Genomic DNA, 24,928 nt, shown 5'->3' on the forward strand with positions numbered 1-24,928 from the left:
ATCTTCTTCTCTCTCTATCCTCACATGGTAGATAGAGTGAGGCAGCTCTCTGGATTCTCTTTTTTTGTTTTTGTTTTTGTTTTTTTTTTTTTTTTGAGATACAGTCTTGCTCTCTCACCAGGCTGGAGTGCAGTGGCATGATCTTGGCTCACTGCAACCTCCACCTCCTGGGTTCAAGTGATTCTCCTGCCTCAGTCTCCTGAGTAGCTGGGATTACAGGTGCATGCCACCACACCCAGCTAACTTTTGTATTTTCAATAGAGACGGGGTCTCACCAGGTTGGCCAGGCTGGTCTTGAACTCCTGACTTCAAGTGATCTGCCCGCCTTGGCCTCCCAAAGTGCTGGGATTACAGACATGAGCCACTGCACCCTGCCTAATCCTGTTTTGCTCATATCTATTTTCCTTGAGCTGTAGCAAACACATTTTGGGGAGGCCTGAGCTCCAGGATATGTGATGGAGATGTCTATTTACCCAAGTTTTATCTTCAAAACTTGGATGTCTATTTACCCAAGTTTTATCTTCCAAACTTCAGGTTTGGAAAATTGCCTGACAGATTTTATAGACTCAGGACTAGCCACAGAGGACAGCCAGTGGCTATGTCATTCTATGACTTTTACAGCTTCGGAAGTGCAGCAGCCATGGACACAGAGGGCCAGTGCCAGGGTTTCCTAATAACTTTGCCATTGCCCAATACATTAGTGCTTTTATGTACTTCGTGCATTACTGCTAGTCCCCATGAATAATACACAATACTATAATTGCTTATTCATACATAGTACATTCATATGTAAGAGTACATTACAAACCTAGTCTACATACACATAAGCACGTATTAACAATCCCTTAATTAACTATCGCACATCTACTGTTGTCAAGTACACAATGAAACCTAACCCATACGAATACTGACCCGTACTAGAAATCCTTGATATTACGTAGTACATATATTCGTTCACTGGACATAGCATATTGCAGTCAAGAAATCTCTTGCCAACATGGATATCCCCTACCAAATTTTGGCCTCTGAATCTACCAGTCTCCGAGAAATCATCCCCGCTCAGGAGTACTACCCTCCTCGCTCCAGGTCTATAACCCTTGGGGAGGATGACTATTCTGAAACTATACCTGGCATCTGGTTCTTATTTCAGAGCCATGACATTAAGATCACCCACATGTTACCCTTAAATTAAGACATCTCGATGGACTAGTGACTACCAGCCTATTAACCAACCTTGGCAACAGAGTGAGACTCTGTCTTAAAATAACAACAACAAAGAAAAACCAGACTTGCAGAAAGGACCCATTCTCCTCTCCCTACATTCCTGTGCTGGTCCACAATGCAGTGGCTCTCAAATGCTAGCATATAGCAGAATCATCGGCAATGCTAGTTAAAATGCAGATTTCTGGGCTTGCCCAGACCTGCTGTGTCAGAATATGAGAGAGAGGTGTGCCAGGTGGTTCTGTTGTTCACAGGGCACACCACTTGTCAAGGGGCATGGCCTTAGGGGAAGCAGTTTCCATCAGCTTGTCCGCCCTCCCTGCAAATTCCAGGGGAAGAGGTGCCCACAGAGGCTGAGGCTCTTGCTGACTTCAGCTTTGCTAGTGAGTGGACTTTCTTTGCTTTGGAATTGGGATGCAGACTCTCCCTCACCCCACATTGGCTGCCTCCCAGGTCAGTAGGAAGGGCCTTGAGTTCTTTCTGTCTCTCAGCACATGTGAGGCAGAGCCCCAGAACACCTTCTAGAAGCCAGCTAGGCCATGCTCTCTGCTGCTGTCCACTGTGCCAGCCACTGGTGCAACCATCAGGAATGCATTCTGCTGCAAGTAACAGAATGTTAGACTAATAGTGGCTTAACTAATGAAGGGAATTTAGGAATTTTTATAACTAGATGAAGGTAGGCCAGTCCAGGATTGGCCAACACTTCCAGGTGGCAGAGAGCCGGCAGTGGGGTGCCTCACATGCTTTTGACATTTTCCTCTTGGACATAAAGTAGCTGCCAAAGCCCCAGGCATCATGTCTTCCCATGATGCTGTGTCCTAATGCAGGAAACAAGGAGGCAGCCAGGCAAATGAGAGAAGGTGCTCTCATGTGACCCTCTCCTCTTATCGGGGCAGAAAACATCCTTTCTAAGGGTCCCCTGGCCAATTTCCCATGATGTTTCATTGACCAATGACATATGTTCTTCCTTAACCTCAAGGAAAGCTGAGCAAGTCCAAATCTGGCCTTTGGGCCTTTACAGTGCATAAGGCAGAGGGGGGCTGGTGATTGCTGTTAGGCAGTCAAGCACAAGCAGGTCTGCCCTAACCAGTTAGCAATCCAACATGCAGAAGAACTATTTGGAGTCTCAGGATGCTGCTGGTTTCCAGCAAGATCCTGCCACTTAAAAGGACCAAATCCCAGTGGCTCTGACAGATGAGTGTCGGCTTCGTCTTTAAAACCTTCAGATCAGAAGCACGCTTAGCTGCTTTCTAAACCGATTCTAAAACCACCAGAAAGTTATTCTTTCAGCTGAATATAATCAACCCTACATTTTAAGTTTATTTTCTATTCTGTCCTCAAAGAAAGTAGTATCCAGAAAGCATCCCTTATTCCCAAAACCTTTCACTGGCCTAAACATAGCTATTCAATCGGTTCTGGATCCTCCCTCTTCCAGCCAACAAACCCAGGTCCTCCATCCTTCCCATGTGGGTCAACTTTTCCAGGCTTTAAATTTCCCAGGACAGTGGTTTACACCCTCTCTTGTCACTTGAAAAAATATTAATTGAATTGCCTCTCTGTAGCTTCCATCAGGAGTATTTTCAATTTCCTCCTGTCCCTGACACAGAGGCCCAGCAACAGACAAAGCACATTAATAAGATTGTGTGCTTTGTGAGATCTTGGAGGGCTTCTTAATCCAATTACAGCACTCGGCGGGGATTAGGAACAGAGACCCATGTGTCAGCAGCTCCAGGTGGTCTGGCCCTGGGCATCATACAGCTGGAGTTAGTAGATCCCACCTTAGGCAAATGGAAATAAACATTAGCATGGCGCTGCTCCCTTCCTAAGGCCAGCCTCGCATTGTGTGGCTCCCTCCCTCGCTGCTCCCCTCCCTCTGTGGCTTCCTCCATGGCATAGTTCCTCTGAAGCCAGCGTTCAGTTCAGGGAGTGTCAGCCTGGGAACATAGGAGAAACACTGGGGCTGGGGAAATGACTCTTGCAGCTCTTGCTTCCCCACTCTTCTTCCTTACCATCTTAACAGCTTCTTGTTATTGATATCAACACCAGGCCTAGCTCCATGGGAAATATTCAACATTCATCCTGTCCACTGATCTTTACAACAATCCTCTGTACTAGGATTTTATTGAAGAGACAGCCGAGACTTCAGGGGAGGCAGTGACTTGCTGGTGGTCGCAGAGTTATGATGCATCAGGGCCAGGACTTGACTGCCACCCATCTTTCTATTTAATAAAAAATAGGGAATTTAAAAGGCAGAAATATCCAAGAATGTTAGATTTTTGCACAATCAAAATAATATATAATTGTGTTGCACAAGACTAGTGCTAGAGAAAAGCACAAGAATTACAGTCAATTCATTCATTCATTCATGCATGCAATATTTATTTGGAGCCCACTACGGTCCTGACACTGTGCTAGCTGCTGTGTATTCACTGGTGAAAGAAATGGTCTCTGTCTACAGCCTCCCAGGCAGCTCTTATAACTATAAGAGCAAGAACTTTTGCTGCAAATAATGATATCCCCAGGAAAGAAGGAGAGAAGGAGGGAGGGAGGGAATTGTCTCCTTGGGAAAAAACAACCAGTTGTCCCCAGCCGAGGAAAAGGAGCTGAGCGGCACAAATTGGTTATTTCCAAGCATTTTGACTGTCTCACTTGTCAGCAGATGGCTGGATTCCCCAGAAACCCCACTATCCTCCTGCTTGTGCGTACGTCTCCGGCTGTGGAGAATCAGATGTCAGACCAAACTAGGCCAAGATTGTGATTAGTGCTGGTGTGGGGTGGAAATGGCCCTTGCGGGACTGGGGTGCTCTGCATCTCACTGCTGTTCAGAGGGCCCACCCTCAGCGTCGTCATGGCCCAGCAAGCCAAAGGCTCTGTCCCCTGCAGGATCCTAATTGAGATGAATAGCTGTATTTTCCAAGCATGGCCGCTCCCTGGCCCTGGTTTGAAGTTTACTTTACCGAAGTTGCACATTCTGGCATCACTTGGGATGGACAGAGATCCATTATTAGGATCCATAGAAAGAAGGATAGAATGGTGAATTACTGCTGTGTTACAAGGATTGCACCAACACATCACTGTGCAGCCGCTCAGCACTAAGAGCTTTGCATCTGTTAACTCTTAAAATCCTATTACTAACCCTGCTGGGAGTTGTTCTAGGTGAAGACAGGAAGTCCAGTTACAACCAGGAAGCATCTCTACTGTGTCTATGTGGGCACACACTCTCCCATGTGTGGCGTGCTTAGCACTGAATACATGTCAGCCGTAATTATTATGAAAGTGACTTTATTTGCCTAAAGACACTCTGACCCAACCTGCCAGATTCCATTCCCACCTCGGTGCCAGCTCTTTCCCCAGCATCAACGGTCCTTATCTCTGCTTTCATTTTCCCATGTCCACTGCAACCTCTACAACTGTTGTTGCTTACTTTTAGTTGAGTGTAAATCAAATCTCTTGACTTATTTAGTCTTGTCCTTCGTGCAAGAATACCCATTACGGCATGGGTCTGATGGGTTAGCTATTTGTTCCAGTAAGCATTAGGAACTTGATAGAAGCAGTATGCCCTCATCTTACCTAAATGTCTCCCCATGCACCCCTGACAGAGCCCCACTCTGGGAAATGCTGCACCCACCACATCATGTGCTCTCGTGGTTGGGAAAGAGAGTGACAGACACTCAATTGGCAGCACCATTGTATTACCAATGTTTATCATGGAGTTTCTTTGACATCCTCTGGTTTAGTCCACACAGTGGCTGGGGGAGGTGGATACTATCAGCCCCCTTTGCAAAATCACCTAGAGTGGTCCTCATCAAGGCTGCTCATTGACACTGGGGTAGGACAATCCACCATTGTGTGGGACTGTCCTGGGCATGGCCTTGAGTCTAGTATTGCTGTCCCCCGCCCGGCAAATGGCTGTAGAGCCCTCAAGTCAATTGAAAATGCTCCCATACATTTTCACATGCCCTCAGATGGGCAGGGCCCAGCGGCTTAACTCCATGTGGCTCAGACTTTCAAATCCTTTTCCCTACATCATACTCTACTAGAAACCATGCACCCAGGCTATACTTGAAGGGACATAGAGACCCTTTAACTTCATGGCAAGTGAGTGAGAAACATTAAATATAAAACTTTGGTTTTCCTGTTCCATTTGATTCACTGTGATCACAGAGGCAGGATTATCTTGCTATAAAGCTACTGAGGATTGGGCGTTGGAGTCTCGTTTACCAGAGCCCCCATGGGTGTCGGGGGTACGGAGTTACAGGTTCCAGGCAGGGAGGCTTTAGGCATCACCATTGCCAGGGAGTTGCCTAACGATATCTCAGAGGGAGGCTCACTAAGGTTCAAGTCACTCACTGCCCAGATCACTAAGGTTCAAGTCACTCAGTGTCCGGATCACTAAGGCTCAAGTCATGTGTTGTCATTCATTTCTTAATCAAAAACACAAAAACAAAAAAAAAACCAACATCCATACCTAATCTCACATTTTCATGTTTCATATTCTTTATCTTAAAGATAGCCCCCCAGTTACCAGTTACACAGGCTTAGCCTCCAAAGCCCAGCTCCATCCCTGAAGGCCCACTGTTGCTCGTGGAATTTCAGAGGAAGTTGATGCAAACCACCTGCCTTTTGTGGCTGGTGTGCATCCTGAGACCCTTTTGTCTGCTTTCCAGCCATTGGACTATGAAATTTCTGCCTTCCACACCCTGCTGATCAAAGTGGAAAATGAAGACCCACTCGTACCCGACGTCTCCTACGGCCCCAGCTCCACAGCCACCGTCCACATCACTGTCCTGGATGTCAACGAGGGCCCAGTCTTCTACCCAGACCCCATGATGGTGACCAGGCAGGAGGACCTCTCTGTGGGCAGCGTGCTGCTGACAGTGAATGCCACGGACCCCGACTCTCTGCAGCATCAAACCATTAGGTGGGTGAGTGGCTCCGGAACCACAGACGGGAGGTGGGCAGGAATGGCTTTTCCTTTCCAGTCGCAGAAGCTGGTTGTCAGGAACAGATACCATTAAATTAAACTTGTTAACAATCTCAGCAAGTGGGAGGGAAGCGTCATAGAGAGGAGGTTGTGGCTGACGGCTGCAGAGGGCCAGGCTCTTTGGTGAGGATGCTGCTCCCACCTGATTCCAGCCTGGGAGAAGAGTAGCTTCAGTGCTGTGTTCCCAAATGACCAGGCGGGTCTGCTGGCCCTGAGCACAGTCCTTGAACGGAGAGAGAAGGGAGCCACTCTGGGTGGCCTCCTGCATCTCAGAAACTTGCCTACTTTGTCATCAGCACTGCTTTATGACAAAGGTTTTGCTAACTCCGTTTACAGATACAGGTATTGCGGATTCGCAGATTCGTAGAGGTTCGGTACTTGCTCAAGCAGCCCAGCTTGGTGGCAGAGGAATCAGGATGGAAACAGGACACTCTGCAAAGTTCATGCTCCTTCTAGCTGCTCAATGCTCACTGACTCTGAGCTGTCAGAAGGGGAAGGAGCAAAGTCACTTCCTGGTGCTTGGAAATAGACCATTGGGATTGGCGTTCTGCCTGATAAGGGGCAGGCAAAAATTAATAATAATAATAATCATGTCTTCAGAAATTTCTGTCTTCATTTCTTAAGCTCTGCCCAGTGCTTAGATAGAAAGCATTTTCCTAATGAGATTTAATTAAATGGTCGCTATCTACCCGTGGTGCATCTAATGCTCACAAATAAAAGATGCCCTCGTTGGTACATTGTTTCACAATAAACTTAAATCAGCGTGCAGAGCCAAATGCACGCCTGTCTCTGCAGAAGAAAGTTATTAATCTTCCTCCTCCAAAATCTAATCTTCTTCTCATATGAGGTACAAATAATCAAGTATTGGACACATTTAAAATAAACATGTGTCTGATTTTCCTGATTTGAAACACCTGAAAATGTGCAACGGGGACTGAGTCAACCACTTTACTTTAGAGCAAGCTGGTGGAGAAGCAGCAGAAGTTATTTTCCAACACCAAAAGTGGATTTATTTTTACGGCTAAGCTTTCTGAATGCCAGATGAACTAGACAAGCGTGTGAAATAATACCAAATCCTATAATAATGTGAATCTGAAATAGCCATTCTTTTTTTCCTTGTTGCTATCTGACAATGGAAACATGCAATTTAAACATCAAAGAGAAAGTCTTTCTTAAGTACTTAGATGGGAAAACTCGTAGCTTAACAGACTACAAGGTAGTTGGACAAAGGTAGGATGTCTCCAGGTGAGCTTAAGTGTCATCTTGTATTTTTACAATTGGAGGTGAAAGCAGGGACCCTGGAGGCAATAAAATCAGTTAAATCAGGTTGATGTTTTGGACCCTGTGTCTCTGCCATTGCTGGGACAACTTGGGATGCTGCCAGTCATGAAAGAGCTAATGCAATGGGGAGGGGTGGATGGAGGTGTCTGGGACCCAGGACTAGATGTCCCACTAAGATGGGACAGACAGTGGGAGAGGAAGGTCAGGCTGGGTTGTTTGATTAAGACCAGCTCTGCTGACTTGGGCAAAGAAAGAACGTGCTGGAAGACCGTATGGATACTATATACGATGGAGGAATATCTGAAGAACCCGCTCGAGATAGCACAGGAGCTAGGGCATCCTTCAGGCTCTAGGTCACAGGAACAGACAGACTTGCAGTTCAGGATCTCACAGTGAGAATAAACCAGCTCCAGCTGTTTTCCATTCTAGTGTCACTAGGCCCATGGTCACATTCCCAGGGCAGCTCTGCCTTGCTGGAGCTGGGGTCATGCAGCTCCCTGCTCCAGGCACCTTGGCTAGTGATCAACCGGGATGATGTTCCCAGATACCCAGCACAGAGGGCCGCTGACTGAGAAGGAGGGATGAACATCCTATCTGGCAAATGAAGCTTACTGCTGGGAGTATGGAGGCAGGCCACAGGTGCAGTCCCAGCAAACTGAGTTAGGAACCGGATTCCAGCCTGGGGAGGGAGGGGTGCCTGGGAGAGCTGAGACATTAAGGAACATCCAGGCCAAGATTCGAGCCATGGGGAGCAAAGGTCACCTTACTATTAAACAGCACTGGCAGATAAGGGACTTCATCCTACCGCTGTGTGAGAGAAGAAGGAGGTCAGAGAAAGCAACCTAGAAATGACTTGAGGTGGCATCTGTGGGGAGAAGCTGGAACGCAGGAAGTTCTGAGGTTCTTCCTGTTTCTCTAGCCAGTGTAATCATCACAGCTTCGGCCTTCCATCACAAGTAACTAGTACCCAACTCACAGTGACTTCTGCCAAAAGGGGTCCTGCTTACTTGCATAGGTCAGCACACCTAATGGAAAAGTCCATGGGAACGAAGGCCTCCAGCATGATGGAATTCAGGTGCTCAGACCATATTCCTTCTCTATATCTGGCTCTGCTCTCCCCTGGGTTGTCTCCATCCTCAGCCATATTTGCACATCTGTAGAGGGAAGAGGGAAGAGGCACCAGCCAACACCTCTCCTTGATCCTACCAGAGGAAAGCAACATCTTCCTTCCTAATCAGTAGCCCAGCCCAAGGCCCAGGTTGAGTCACAAGCACAACTCTCTGAACCAAGCAGAAGATGAGCAGGACAGATTGTGCCACGAGTCCTGGTGCCTGAGCCTGCCACGGACCCCAGCACCCAGCTGTGAGGGCCTGCAGGGGCGGCTACCCGAGGAAGTGTGGGAGGCTAGTCCCAGAGGATGGGAACAAATGCTGTGTAATCAGGAACCACAGAGAGCCCCTGGCGCAAAGGTGAACCTTGTGAACCCCACAGAAAATAGAGCTGCAGTGTGTCTCTGCAGCTGGTCTAAGAGTTCTAGCATTTACACATTGGCCTAGCTGAATGATGGCGGGACTAATCCCTTTCCCAGCCTTGGAGCAAAGTAAATGTGTGTGTGCATGTGCATATATGTGTACTGCACACATTTCTCTCTCTGGCCTCACTCCTCAGGCATATTCCTTCCTGCTGGGAGCCACAGTGGCCCACACGTGACCCTTTCTCAGCCTGGCACTGGCTGGACACCCCCTTTCCCTTCCTCCTTTCTTCTCCCCTTCACTCCCTCCTACCCACCTTTCCCTCCTTTCTCTTTCTTCCCCTCCACCCCTCTCCTCTCCTGGAGTAAAGCCGGGATAACATCACCGACAGGTTGAGCTATTGTCATAGGAGCTCTTTGGGAAAAAAGAGGCTCATTAATTATTGGCAGCCTTTGATCCTGCACACTGAGAAGTGCTCTCCCTTGGGGCCTGTGTGTGCAGAGGAGGAGTGGGGCTGCAGAGAGGGGCCAGGATGGGAGACAGTTTTCTAATGTAATCATCTGCGCTGGGCTACCCCGGCTTCTCAGACAGATGCAACTGCCTTCTAAGTTGTGACGTTACTGCTGTTGTTGTGATGATTCTTCAGGGAGCAGGCACTGGAAGAAGAAACTTATCTCGAAAAGAACTCTTCCTTCTCCTCCTCCTCCTCCTCCACAAAACAGGAATCAGGTGTCTCCTGATAACATTTTAGTATCTCTAATATCTTTTTCTTCTTCTTCCTTGTGTTGACTGCTGATGTGATACCTCTGTTCTTGTCTTCTTAGTTTAAAAGAATTTAAACAAGAGACACACACCAAAAGAAGTGCAGCATAGAGTAATTTATTGCAACAGAAAAAGAATATGTTGAAAGTTAGGTGCAGAATAGCAGTATCCTCTGAGAGAGAGGATTCCGGGCAGGCTGCTCGCAACAATGAGGCAGCAAAGACCCACACCAGGGAGGCTCCCTTCTGGGAGTCTTCATTATTATTCATAAGGAGGTGGGAAGAGGCGTTACTAGGAAGCTGTTCTGAGTGGTCTTCCGGGTGCACATGTGCAGTAGCTGTACATGGCCGTTCATATGTCGCATGTCTCTTTAGCATCTAAAATCTCCACCCAGGGCTGTGTTTTTCACAATTATGATAAGCAGAGTCAGTTTGAGGACAGGTAAAATTAAAATGTGCATGTTCTGTAGAGGGGAAAGTCGCCACTGAAGACAGCTTTGCTTGAATGAGCTCATTTACCGTGCACATCCTGAGATTGACTGTGTTGGCTGTGCGGTCACCACAGTTGCTGCTGTGTCCCGAGAACACGGTCACTTCCTTAACTACCTATCCGGCCTCACTGTTCCTCCTTCCTCTGTCTCTTTGCCTGTCTGTCTCTTTGCCTGTCTGTCTCTCTTTCTCTCCCCACCCCACCATCTCTGTCTTTTCTGACATTCCCTGTGATTCAGCTCCAACAACCCCATCTCATGCCACATTAGTCACCAGGCCCTCGAAACTAAAAGCCCCCATGAGAGACCGGGACCCTGAGATCCTGCAGCAGGACCTGCCCATCCTAATGGCCACTGTCACCTCCTCCCTGAGGGGGCTCCTTCCATGGTCAACATGGGAAGCCTTCTCCCCAACCCCAACCCCACTGAAACTTAGGAACGCACTTCCAGCTAAGTCCAACTCCTGGGCCACGTCCTGCCTCGCATGAGGAAATGCACGTCTCAGGCACCACTGCTCCTCTGCTGACCGCGGCCAGACGCCCTTTCATCTCCCCAGGGAATGCTCAAGTCAGCAAAGGGCGCCTTGATCTCCAAGGAACCTGTGACTGCAAAGACAAGGGGTGTCCAAACATCAGAGGGAATCTTCTCACTAAAAAGCCTGGGTTATTAAGACTTGTTAAAAAGCCCTTCACATTGTGTTGTTAGTCAAATCAAAATGAACAGCAGTGGTCTAGTGACAGATGAAATTCTTCTTTTTAATGACTTTTATCTTCTTATCCTTATTATAAAGTTAAGATAGTTTCTGGAAGAAACTTTTGAAAAGACAGGTAAGAATAAGGAAGATAATAAAGTATCTGTCATCATCTCAGACAAGGAAATCCCTTTTCCACAGCTTGGATCTGTCTCCCTCAATCACGTATGTGAGTATTCTGTTTTTCATTACCAAAATTGGCTTGCATTATCCACCCTCAAAACTCACCATTTTTATTTCCCAGTATATGCTGAACAGCTTTCTGTCCAAAGAAATAGCCATTATTTTTCATCGCTGAATAGTGTGCTATTATTCCATTAGAGGGATATACTCATCTGTTTATTTATTCCCTTGTTGTTGACTATTTACATTGTTTACACTTGTTTGCAGTTTTTTAAAACATTAGCGGGTATGCTTATAGTGAAATTGTTTAATGCATCATTAATATCCTGAAGACAAGTCCCTGAAAATACTTTGGTTGAGCAAAAGTATTACTGTGTATTGTTAATGTTTTTTGGCATATGCAGAATTCTTTGTTTTTATGTCTAGGCAGTCAAATTTATATTTTCCATTATTTCTAAATTGATGTCACAGTTTAGAAAGTCCTTCTCCTCTCCAAGATCATGTACATCAGGTTCTAAAACAGAGCAGGTTCCCACTCTGTCCTCTCCAGGTGAGATGATGATAAGACTTGCTTCCACTTTCAGCGTAGCAACCGTTCCTCCAGGTGCTCAAGGTAAAATATCCTGATGATATTCAAGTATCTCTAATGAGGAGAGGACTCATGTAACTGAACTTGTTAGAAAGAGTAGCCCAGGCTGGGCACAGTGGCTCACACCTGTAATCCCAATATTTTGGGATGCCGAGGCAGGTGGATCACTTGAGATCAGGAGTTCGAGACCAGCCTGGCCAACATGACGAAACGCCATCTCTACTAAAAATACAAAAATTAGCTGGGCATGGTGGTGTACCCCTGTAATCCCAGGTACTTGGGAGGCTGAGGAAGGAGAATTTCTTGAACCTGTTAAACCTGGGAGGCAGAAGTTACAGTGAGCAGAGATGGTGCAACTGCACTCCAGCGTGAGCAATAAAGCGTGACTCCATCACACACAAAAAAAGTAGCCGAAAGATAATTATGCAAAATGGAAGTAACTACATTTGCTAAACCTTCTCCTACAGTGAAATGAAACATGAGAACTAACCCTTCCATCAGATCCCTGATTTGGTTACATTAGGGAGGCAGCCGGCAGCTAAATCCTTCTGAATAGCTGGGAGGACTCACTTCTTTCTCTCTACAATCAAGGGCAACCAAGTAGCAATTCCTATTCCAAACATTTTTCAGACAGAACTCATCTTGCCCAGGATCTATAGTAAACAATTCCACAGCAGAGACTTCTGCCTACACTTTGAATATAGAAGATATGTGTTGAAGAAAAATATTGTTCCTACCCACGTAAAATTTCATATCACTGCTCAACACTTTTTTTTGGAAAGGGTCATTCATCCAGGGAGCCCTGCGAGTATGTGTCAAGCATTTTATCTGTGGGGACTAAGTTTGCCTGAACATAACAGGAAAATTCAAAATGACAGTGGCTCAGAGCAGATAGAAGTTGATTTTTTTTTCTCACATAAAGTAGGTCTAGAGCAGGCATGACAGTTCAGGGACAGTGGCAGCCCCACACGGCCCCACACAGGGTTCTACTTGCTCACTATTTTACCACGTCTAGGCTGGCACCCTCTTCCTCATGGTCTGTTATGGTTGCTAGTGCTCCAACCTTCATATCTGCATTCCAGACAGCAGGATGGGAAATGGAGAAAGAAGAGGGATACTCCCTCTCTTTTAAGGAGACTTTCTGGAAGTCATCCACATTTTTATTTAAATTTTATTGGCCAAAATTGGTCACAGGGCCATACCTAGCTGCAAGGGATTATGGGAAGTATGGTCATTTGACTGGGAAGCAATGTGCATTGTTTTTTAAACCAAGGTTCTTTACTAAGGAAGAAAGGAAGAATGGATAGTATAAGGTAGATGGCACTTTCTGCCATGAATGACTTTTTAAATGGAATCTTTCTGCTTAATAAATAACTACAGGGTACATTTTAAAAGGGAAAAATATCCCATGATATTAGATATTTGCATAATCAAAATAATAGATGATGTTGCTAAAGACTAGTGCTAGAGAAGAGCACATGGATTACAGCTATTCATTCATTCATGCCATGGTATTTATGTAGAGCCCACTGTGGGCCTGACACTGTGCTAGGTGCTGTAAATTCACTGGTGAAAGAAATAGTCTCTGTCTACAGCCTCCCAGGGAGCTTATCGTCATAAGAGCAAGAACTTTTGCTGCAAATGATGGTGTCCCTATAAAGGAAGAAAGAAAGGGAGACAGGAAGGGAAGAAGGAATGAAATAAATTGCTTCCTTGGGAACTAAGAACCAATGATCCCCAGTCGAGGAGAAGGAGCAGAGTGGCACAAATTGCTTCTTCCCCTGCACCATGCCCGGCTGACTTTCAGCAGATGGCTGGATTCCGCCAGAAACCCTGCTTTCGTCCTGCCTGTGCACAGGCCTCTGCCTCTAGGGAATAGGGTGCCAGACCAAACTAGGCCAAGATTTTCACAACCCCCTGCAGACATGGGTTTTGAGAATGATGGTAATAATATTGCTACTAGGATGATTAAAATATATAACATTTTTATGTAGAACTTTACCAAAAGCACTGTTACCAGTCTTCTTGTATTTTCATAACCACCCTGTAAATGAGAACATCTTGTTCTCCCTTCTTACTGATGAGGAGAGAGAACCTCCCTGAGCCGTGGTTAAAGGAGGAAAGCACACAAGCAGGGTTTACAGAGGCTGAGTTAATGTCGTGAATCAGAACGCCGGAGCTTCCTCCGCACCACCGCGCCTACTGCTGATGTTGGCTTAAGGCTTTTTGAACATGTCTTAGTGTAACTTCACCAAGCTTCACACTTCCTCAATCCTTGACATAACTGTCCGTCTTCCCACGAGACTTTGTGCTCAGGGAGAGTAACAATCATCTTTATCTCCTTCCCTAATGAGCCACCAGAGCTTCCTCAGTACCATTGAGTTAATTAAGCACTTTAGGCACAGGACTAAGACCTTCAGGCTTTCCACGGGCCTACAAAAATGTCAGGGACCTGAATACATAGTCTATTGCCTCCAAAATTCAAAAAGAAAGCAGCAAAATTGAAATTAATAAATATCAACTGCCCACGGCATCATGACAACTTTAGCAGGTTAAAGGTAATATTTGCAAAAGTGTCTTTACATTTGCAAACTATTTGTAGCTCTCACCTTGCAAGAATGGCAGATAAATTATAGGTGATTATTAGTAGAATATTTCTTATGGTACAGTAATTCCAAAAGCAGAAGTATAAAAATAATTTCAAACATGTTATAGGAAAAAAATGTATTTTTAGTGTGGGTACATTTTAGTACATTTGATACAATTTGGGGTGAGGCCACCAAAGACAGAAAAAATTTTTAAGGGTTCAAATGTCTGGAAACAGTCCAATCCCAGCAGAAGGACTGGTGCATGACCAGTGTTCAGTAACCAGGTGGAATAGATTAATGGCAGCTGGGTTGGGGGTGACTGCATGCACACATTTTTCTGCATTAAGTAGACATGGGTTGACCGAATGCAGTGGCTGATGCTTTGTAATCCCAGCACTTCAGGAGGCCAAGCTGGGCAGATCATTTGAGGTTAGGAATTCAGGAACAGCCTGACCAATATGGTGAAACCCCATCTCTACTAAAAATACAAAAAAAAGTTAGCCAGGCATGGTGGTGCTTGCCTGTAGTCCCAGCTACTAGGGAGGCTGAGGCAGGAGAATCACTTGAACCTGGGAGGTGGAGGTTGCAGTGAGCCAAGATCGTGCCACTGCCCTCCAACCTGGGTGACAGAGTGAGACTTCGTCTAGAAAAAAAAAAAATGTAGACATAGCTTGCATTAGTCCATTCTCAAATTGCTACACAGAAATGCCTGAGACTGGGTAATTTATAAAGAAAATGATTGAATTGTCTCATGGCTCTGCAGGCTATATAGGAAGCATGGCAGCATCCACTCAGCTTTTGGGGAGGCCTCAGGAAACTTAAAATCGTGGCAGAAGACAAACAGGGAGCCAGCACTTCACATGTCCAGAGTAGGTGGGCCGAGGTGCTACTCACTTTTAAACAACCAGATCGCGCAAGAACTCACTATCCCGAAGACGCCACCAAGGAGGGATTGCATTAACTCCCCTGATCCCATCACCTCCCACCAGGCTCCAACATTGGAGATTATATTTCAGTATGAGATTTGGGTGAGGACACAAATCCAAACCACATCATAGGTTTTGTTTTCTTTTAATCTTCAAACATTGACTAATGTCTACCAACCATGAAAACATTTACATTTGGCCTTGTTTTAAACCAATCCCAGGAAGGGTGGCCAGTGCTAGCAGGGAGACTTTAGAAGGATGTGCAGGTCTCTCACAGAACTTTCCAAGTCCATGAAAGTTACATTAAAGAGCCATTGCCGTCAGCCAACCCTTCTTCCGAAGCCTTGATCCAAATTGAGCCTATTCTTTGAACACAGAATATCTGAATCAGATCCAAATTAGATACTCATCTCTTTGAAAACTACAACTGCTTTGTCCTGATTTCTTTGGGGCTCTGTCTTTTTTAAGTCATTTCCTTCCTCCTAATCTTTCTGACCTGGATGCTTTTTAACTTTACAGTAGAATTCATTCATGCATTCAAACTGGTAAAGAATACAACATAGAATAATGACAGTTCAGCCCCAAAAGATTTGTTAAAATGCCCAATTTCCATTTTTACTGGTCTTCCCATGATTCATCAAGTCCTTTTCTTTAACACCTTGTTTAATCTAATATTGGAGCTCATTCAAAGGAAATCACAAAAAATGATGGGAAATTAAGCAAAAACCGTCATTGACTGGCGATGGGACATTTTATTCTGTATCTTCTAAGACCTTTGGAAGAAAAAGGCAAAAATCAGCTCTCTTGAAAATGCAAATTTTGTCATCTCTGGCATTCTCAGAAACACAGGGGTTCAAAAATATGTAGTAGCCTACCATTTATTGGGAGGAAGGAGGATTTCTAATCCCAAAACCAGGTTTCAAAACCAGATTTAAGAGTTTAAATTGAGGTGACTCCCACCTTTTAAATTTTAATCAGAAGTTAAAGGCCAAATAGTAACATTTCTACCTGGGGAAATTAAGAGAAGGCCTTCAGCTTCTAAACTATATTATTAACACTTCATCTTAATTAAATGTGGTTACTGACCTCAATAACAGGATCTGGGATGAGGTCATTTTTTTGGTTCTTGTTTTTAATGAGTTAAGATTTTTTTCTTTTTTAAGTCAACAAACACAGAGTTTGAAATGTAAATGGATTGTTTACAGTGGTGTCTTTGTGATTTTTAATTAAAGCGGTGTTCTTCCATTGTAAGTTTATGGTAGCAATACATTTTATTGCCTATTCTGCTGTGGAATTTTTAATTATTTATGCAAATATATTCGCACAGATGACTCTTGTTTTTAGAAGTCAGATTTTCTGTTATGAAGATGCTGGGGGAAACAAAGCCTCACAAATTAAACTATGGGATTTTTTAAGTTTTAAGAGCTTCACTGGCTAAAAACAGAATCCTGGCTTTTATAATGATCCGGAGACTGAAGATTTTCATTATTCATGTCAATTAAAGGTGCTCAATTTGGTTAATATGAAACATCTGGCCATTTGGGTAAACGGATGAAAGGCTATGTTACAAATCAACCACCTTTTTAACATCCATCTACATATGTCGTTATAAATTTGCCATAGGCCAGACTTTCATTATTGAAAACATGGTTTCAAATGGGCTATATTTGAATATAATTATCAGGGTCCTTCTTGTCAGCCTTAGAAATTAATCCTCAGAACCAATATAGAAAATATTGACAAATGTTAATATTGTTCCTTGACCAATATTTTCTAAGCTGTTAAATCTACTTAGCTTTTTTTTTAATAAACCCATTTGAAATAGATAAGGACTGCTATATAAGCTACTAACATAGCACTGATTGAAAAAGCCACACATTTCAGGATTGCAACAGAAGTCAGTTGCATAGGGAAAATAGCTGATTTATTATCTGAGTTTGTCTATCAATCACTAACACCAGTCAGCCAGCAAGCACGAGGAGCTTATCATGGCATTAACCCTAACACGGGTAATGAAACCACAGGCAGTGAGTCATGTAACTAATTCAAGAAATGCATTTCATCATCTGCTCCCAATCTGCTTTCCAAATGAATCTCAAAGCTTGTATTTTCAAGTGATGAGGCTCTAAACTACAGTCCTCCTACAAATGCTTAATTTGGGGATTTCCTCATGCATTCCAATAGCGTTGGCAGGAATCTCACTAGAAGATCCGACCTTATATGGCTGCTTCTAAGTATTCTTGGGTCCCTGAGTGTAGGCTGCACATGTGAAAGGAGGACCTTGGGATTTGAATTAGGGCTATGACCGGAAAACTTCTCTCTCCATTCATTCATCCCACACCTGCAACATACTGAGTGCTTTTCTAGGCATTGGGGGATACAGTAGCCCCAGAAACAATTAAAAATATCTGTTGGCCGGGAGCGGTGGCTCACACCTGCAATCCCAGCACTTTGGGAGGCCAAGGTGGGTGGATCACCTGAGGTGAGGAATTTGAGACCAGGCTGACCAACATGGTGAAACCCCATCTCTACTAAAAATACAAAATTAGCCGGGCGTGGTGGTGCATGCCTGTAATCCCAGCTACTTGGGAGGCTGAGGCAGAAGAATCACTTGAACCCGGGAGGCGGAGGTGGTGGTGAGCCAAGATCACGCCACTGCACTCCAGCCTAGGCAACAAGAGCAAAAACTCCGTCTCAAAAAAAAGAAAAAAAAATCTGTTATCATCGAAATCATATTCCTGTGGAAGAGAGAAAAAGAATGAGAGAATTAATAAATACAATAAGTAGCATAGTAACTGGTGATTAATGCAAAGAAAGGAAGCAGAGAAGGAAGGAGGGGAGCCATCACTCTAGATAGAGGGTCAGCACAAGCCTCACCAGTGCTGTGACGCTTCAGTGAAGAATTGGAGGAAGTGGAGGTGAGCCACACAGCTATCCCGGGTGGAGAGGTCCAGGTAGAGGAAGCAAGTGGGAAGGCCCCGAGGCAGAGTGTGCAGGATTGTGCCCAGCGCACAGCGAGTTAGGGGAAGGTGGGAAATGAGGCCGATGCTCCAGAGAAGATGGGGAAAGTGTTAAGCATGCTAGTGGGATTAGGAAAGGGGGCAATTAAGGGAAAGGGAGACAGAGGCAGAGCAGAGGACTGGAGTGTAGGGTAGCCATAGTAATCCAGGTAAGAGGCCATATGGGTCTGGGCAGGGATGGTTGCAGTGCAGGCAGTGAGAAGCTGCAGACACTAAATTTGTTGTTGTTGTTGTTTTTTTTATTTTTGAGACAGAGTCTGGCTATGTCTTTCTGGCTGGAGTACAGTGCCACGATTTTGGCTCACTGCTACCTCTGCCTCCCAGGTGCCAGTGATTCTTGTGACTCAGCCTCTGGAGTAGCTGGGATTACAGGCATGCACCACCACACCCAGCTAATTTTTGTATTTTTAATAAAGATGGGGCTTCACCATGTTGGCCAGGCTGGTCTGGAACTCCTGGCCTCAAGTGATCCACCTGCCTCGGCCTCCCAAAGTGCTGGGATAACAGCTGTGAACCACTGGGCCAGGCCCTGAATGTTTTGAAGGTACTGGTGACAGGGATTAGCTAACCAACTGTGCCGTGTGTGTGTGTGTGTGTGTGTGTGTGTGTGTGTGTCTGTGTGTGTGTGTGTGTGTGTCAGAGAGAGAGAGAGAGGAATAAAGATTGACTCCAAGATTTTTGTCCCAAACAAATGGAAGCACAGAGGGCACATCTCTGAGCTTTGCAAGCTCGCTGGAGAAGTGGCAAAGTAACTTGTGGGAGGAAAGTACAGGAACTCGGTCTTGTTCTTGTTGAGTTTGAGGTAGACAAAGAGAGCACATGAGCTGGGTATCAGGGGGCGTTTGTGCTACAGATAGAAGCCTGGGTGTCATCAACATCCAGATGGAATTTAAATCCTTGAGACTATGATCCCCAAAGAGGGAAGTGAACGTAGGGCTGTGGCCAAGCCGTGGGACACTCTCATATTGGGAGGAGTGGCCCTGCCTGGTGCTGTTTCACATGAGGCACTGCTTCCTGAGAATCCCCTTACAGCCTTGCAAAGAAAAGTACATAGCCAGCCAGGTGCGGTGGCTCACACCCACCTGGCACTTTGGGAGGCCAGGGCAGGTGGGTCACAAGGTCAGGAGTTCAAGACCAGCACAGTTCCGTACAACGGTGCTGTTAACTTGGCAGCCCGACCCCAAATCAGCATATCCTGAGTCTATGCAGGCCCCAGGGTAGAGTGTACGTTGTCCCCAGGAGTCGAACGGACCTTGGCCATCCTGCCTCCTTCCATCTCCTGTCTTCTTTCACTAGCATGTCTGATCCACTTCCCTAACACAGCCAGGCTAGGTTGGCCGCTTTCTGCAATAGCTACACCAAATTGCTCAAGATTACGATATAGTAGCTGGCATTTACTTTGTCCCAGGCACTGTTCCCTGAGCCTTCTGCATTAGATCACCCCTCATTTCACAGCAACCCTGTGGGTCTCTGATTACCCCTTTTATACAGGGGAAGACAATAAGGCTTAGGAAGATTCAGGAAATTACCCAAAGAAATTCACACTCAGATTCACACTCAGGAAATGTGACTCAATGACAGCCGTCCTCACCTCTCTGCTCTTCTGCCTCCCAAACCAAACTGAAGCCAGAGAAGCGTGCCCTGTGTGTGCAATTACCACACCCAATAGCTTGCTGTCTCCAACTTCTGTTTTTCAGAATAAAACTGTTTGTTCCATTTCTGATTTCAGTTGATGGATTTATGACAGCTTTCATTGCTGATAGCCACAGCAAAAATCACTGCTGCCAGATGCCTGTAAGAGCATGGGGAGGGAGTCTGGCCAGACCTCCATGGACTCAAGGTTGCTCCCTGGACTCAAGGTTGCAGGAGGTCCCTAGGGATGCATTCTTCCCGGCTTGCTCTTTCCATAGCACAGAGGCTCTTCCTGCCATCATCTGATGACAGGGATGGCTTTGCCTGCTGGACATCCACCTGTTGCGTGGGTTGATGATGCGAAATGTTTTTACAGACTCCGTCTGTCCCGGTTTCTTTCCATTTAACTCTTTCATGCCCACTTCCCTGTGCATTCTATTCCTGTGATTGCCTTAAGGAGAACAAGGCTCTGTCATAAACTTCCTTATTTTGCCAAACTTACTATAGGCAAATAGAGACTCTCGGACTTGAAGGATGTGTTTTCCTTATGGAAGCAAAGGAAACTGACCTTGACTCTTTTTATTTCATCCTAGATTCAGGCTGTCTCTAGAAACTACCCCAGAGCAGCTGCATGGGAAATGTCAGACCCCTGGTCTCTTACGGCCTTGCAAAGAAAAGCACATAGCCGGCTGGGCACGGTGGCTTACACCTGTAATCCCAGCACTTTGGGAGGCCGAGGCAGGTGGATCACAAGGTCAGGAGTTCAAGACCAACCTGGCCAATATGGTGAAACCCCGCCTCTACTAAAAAATACAAAAATTAGCCAGGCATGGCGGCATGCACCTGTAATCCCAGCTACTCAGGAGGCTGAGGCAAGGGAATCACTTGAACCTGGGAGGCGGAGGTTGTGGTGAGCTGAGATTGCACCACTACATTCCAGCCTGGGCAACCGAGTGAGACTCCATCTCAAAGAAAAAAATAAAAGAAAAGTACATAGCCAAGTGGCCACAACTGCCAGACTAGTGCCAGACTTCCTGAGCAAAAATCCCCACTTGTCCATCTTCCAGAAGTGTAACCTTGGGCAGATTTTTAATCTCTCTGGGCCTCAGTGTCCCCACCTGAAGCATGGGGAGAAATAATACTATCTAGGTTATAGAGTCACTGTGATGGATACAGAAGAAAAGAATTCAGGGAAAGTGTTTAGAACACAGTGCATGGTACATAGCATTAAATTAACTGATTCGCATTTTTAGCAAAATGAGCATAATGTGTAGTCATTTACTAAAGGTGTCTCTTTGAGACTGATAGGCGTGTTTTTCTAGAATATTTGGTTTTCATGCCTTATGGACTTAGTTTATTTTTACTTTCCACAAGCCAGCCCCGGGTACCTCACTGCTTAAATCTCATGATAACAGTCTCTTCCTCATTCCTGGTAAAATCCAAGGGAGCAGATAGGAGTTTCTAAATATTAAGTTTTGCCATCTGCTGTTTGCTTGCCTGTAAGCAAGCACTCAGAGATGACAGTGCCAGTGAATGAATGGCGAACTGTTATTAAACGTAGGAGTTGAACAACTGATTTATGAACGTTTGCAGCTTGGCCATTTGGTGGAGGTAGGCTTGATTTTGCAATTTTTCTAGAGAACACATATAACTAGTCATATTTTCTGCTAGTAAAACTGTTCCTAGTTTGGGCATTGGGATTAAATTTATCAGTATTTTAAGATGCTCTGCAAAGTACCTCACACTGTGCAAGTAACACCATGAGTTGTAGATACTCTGTCACCCAAACAAGTTTAGGATCTGGTTGAATGTTTGAAGTGAAATGAATCAGAGGAGACTGTTCCTGTGAGCAAAAGAGGACGTGACAATTCAGAACCTCTAATCGTACCTAGTCCACTATCTGTCAGGATTCATGGTCACAAGCAACAGAAACCAGCATGGGCTATGTTAGGTGAAATAAAACAAGAACAGACCGGGTTGACATTAGGCATCACAGAATGGATAGAAAACCAGAAGACAGACTGGAAAAAATCAGTAGCCGCCAGATAGAACTCAAGGGGAGGGAAGGAGGGATTAGGGACCACCACAAAGAGAACAGCTGAGTTCTCATGTTATGCTTCCCATGCAATGAACATGACCTGTGTTCACCCCCACACCACTCACGCAAGAGCATCCAGTTTGCTGGAGTTGTCTCATGTCCCATATCCACTCCTGCTGCATTGGGAGAGAATGGGAGTGGGTTACTACCTCCCACCAACACTGCACAAAACAGGGTTTTCTCCAAAAGAGGGGTTGGGATGCTATGAGGGATGATAAAGGATGGGGAGCAGTCAGGAATGAGAAACATCCACTCCAAAACCCTTCCACAAGTGTGAGTCTTCCACAGTGCTCGTGATGACCTCCACAGCAGACTTGCTGTTATGACCGTCCCCAGCTGCCCTCTGTGAGGATGGGTGCTTATGAGGTGAGAGGTAAACATTTGCATATTCAGTTCCCACACTAAAGAGTGTCTCTGTCACAAAGCAGGAACAGGTGACATGGGCCAGCAACCAGGTAAATCTCTGCAGGGCACGAAGAGCCAAGAATGCTACAGAACAGGGCTGTGGCTTGCAGAGGGCAGGGTGTGGCTCTGGGCAGACCATCAGGGCAAGAGAAGGCACTCTGCCCCAATACCTCCCTTTGGGCTGGACTAGGGAGAGTCAAGCCAGGCCCTCATCTTGGTCATAAGCTTTAAGGGGATACTGAAAAACTCAATCATCCAGAAAGATGTTTTAATGCAGTATTTTAAAAATCAAAACTAATGCAAAAATTAGCCAGGCACGGTGGTTCACGCCTATAATCCCAGCATTTAGGAAGGCTGAGGTGGGCAGATCACTTGAGATCAGGAGTTCGAGACCAGCCCGGCCAACATGATGAAACCCTGTCTCTATTAAAAATACAAAAATTAGCCACGTGTGGTGGCGCGTGCCCATAGTCCCAGCTTTTCAGGAGGCTAAGGCAGGAGAATCGCTTGAATCCGGGAGGTGGAGATTGCAGTGAGCCAAGATCATGCCACTGTACTCCAGCCTGGGCAACAGACTGAGACTCTGTTTCAAAAGAAAAATTATTGCAAAAATTCATAATAAGCAAAATATCAGCTTTTTAAGTAAAGCAGGATCATTGTCACTGATTTTTCATTTTGTGTCCAGCTCACATATGACTCAGCATGGCGCTGCTGTGCACAAGCTCCTTTTCCTCTTTGGGCCCATTTCTTCTTCTGTAAACTTAAATAGGATCGCAAATGCTGTGACTCTGTGGATCCCTGGATCAAGAGTAGAAATGAGTTCAACCTGCGTGGCAGATGCTCTGGGCCAAGCCTGTGCCTACAACCTGGTGGACTAGGCGAAAGCAGGTGCCCTTTCTGCAACAGACAGTTAGCAATGTTGAGTAAACTGTGACCCTTTCACCCACGGAAACCCACAGCTAGGCTCCAAAGAAAAAGAAGATAAATCTCTGAATTTAACAAATAACTAGAATATAAAATAGTTATGTTTAAAATGATTAGGGGAAAAGAATAGGGACCAGGAAGAAAGGATAAAACATAATGAAATAGAAAAGGCAGATGTGAACAGTAACTAAATAGAAAGTCTAGAAATCTGATAGAGCATTATCTCATTAATACTTCGGACACAACTGTGAGATGGGTGTGATCATCCCTGTTCTATAGATGAGGAAGGGAGGTCGAACCTTTCGTGAGTGAAAGAGACGGAATTCAAACCCAGATATATTTATGCCAAAGAACTTTTTTTTTTTTTTTTTTTTTTGAGACTGGGTCTGTCTGTCACCCAGGATGGCCTGCAGTGGTGCAGTCTCAGCTCCCTACAACCTCTGCCTCCTGGGCTCAAGGGATCCTCCCACCTCAGCCTCCTGAATAGCTGGGATCACAGGCATGCACCACCATGCCCAGCTAATTTTTCTATTTGTTTGTAGAGATGGGGTTTCGCCATGTTGCCCAGGTGGTTCTCAAACTCCTGGGCTCAAGCAATCCACTCGCTTCTGCCTCCCACAGTGCTGGGATTACAGACGTGAGCCACCACAACTGGCCTCAAGGAACTTCTCAACAGGGAAACATTTCTTTCCTTTGTTTTGCAAGAGAAAACACTATTTTTTTAAAAAGTCATGCTCAGTAGAGTGTGCAGGTTCGTTAAACACCCGTGATATCTTTTTATCATTCCGTGTAAGATGGGGTCTTCATGTGCACCGGGCCCATTTCATCTCTGTTCCCCATTCATTCATGTTCTTTGTGTCTGGGGCTTCTTTTGAAATCTGTAAAGGTGGGAGGACCAGGGGATCCAATAGAGTGAGCACATGAAGAGACGTCCTTCGAGCCCACAATGGATCCACCTGGAACTCCCACCAGGGAGTTCACTGGGAGTGGGGACTTGGCAGCTGCCAGGGAAAATTTTTAGGCAAGTGGTTACTGTTTGATGCTTCACCCTAAAGTTATAAAGATGCAACATTTTACTGCTCAAAAAGTGAACATTTCCCAAATACTTAAAACATAGATTACCTAGTCACTGGTAAAACACAGCAACTGGCCTTCATCTCCAAAATATATCTAGAATCTCCGCAGTTCTTGCAACTGCACTACACAAACTTTGTCTAAGCCACCACCATCGTCCACCCAGATGACAATAATTGCCCTAACTTGTCTCCCATTCTTACAAGGCACCATCCATATCGCGGTGATCCTCTTAAACTGAAGCTCAGATCCCGTCTCTCCCCTGATGAAGCCCTTTAGTGCCTCCCATTTCACACTGAAGTAAAACCCAGACCCCCTGCCCTGGCCCAGGAAGCCCCTGGCTGGCCTCAGTGCTGAGCTTCCTCTCCTCTCGCTCCTCTGGCAGTCTCTCCTCCAATCACACGGCCTTTCTTCCTCAAGCTTCTTTCCCATTCAGGAACTGTGCAAACATCATTCCCTCTGCCTTGAATTCCAGTCGATCCTTATTATTCACGAATTCCATATTTGTGAGCTCACCCACTCAATAAAATGTATTTGTCACCCCAACATTAATACTCATGGCGCTTTCATGGTTATTCTTGGAGGAGTGCA

The 24,928-nt window shown here is 45.4% G+C and overlaps 1 protein-coding gene across 3 annotated transcripts in view; it reads left to right on the forward strand.

Moving 5' to 3' along the window:
- The window catches only part of CDH13 (cadherin 13), a 1,163,636-nt gene that overhangs the window by 1,039,245 nt on the left and 99,463 nt on the right, over window positions 1–24,928 (forward strand). For all 3 annotated transcript variants that reach the window (XM_003820879.5, XM_063597784.1, XM_003820881.5), the window contains one exon: window positions 5,889–6,142. In XM_003820879.5, coding sequence (XP_003820927.1) covers window positions 5,889–6,142 — 254 coding nt within the window. The remainder of the gene's footprint in view (window positions 1–5,888; window positions 6,143–24,928) is intronic.

The sequence above is a fragment of the Pan paniscus genome, chromosome 18, assembly GCF_029289425.2.
Source record: "Pan paniscus chromosome 18, NHGRI_mPanPan1-v2.0_pri, whole genome shotgun sequence".
Classification (NCBI taxonomy): domain Eukaryota; kingdom Metazoa; phylum Chordata; class Mammalia; order Primates; family Hominidae; genus Pan; species Pan paniscus.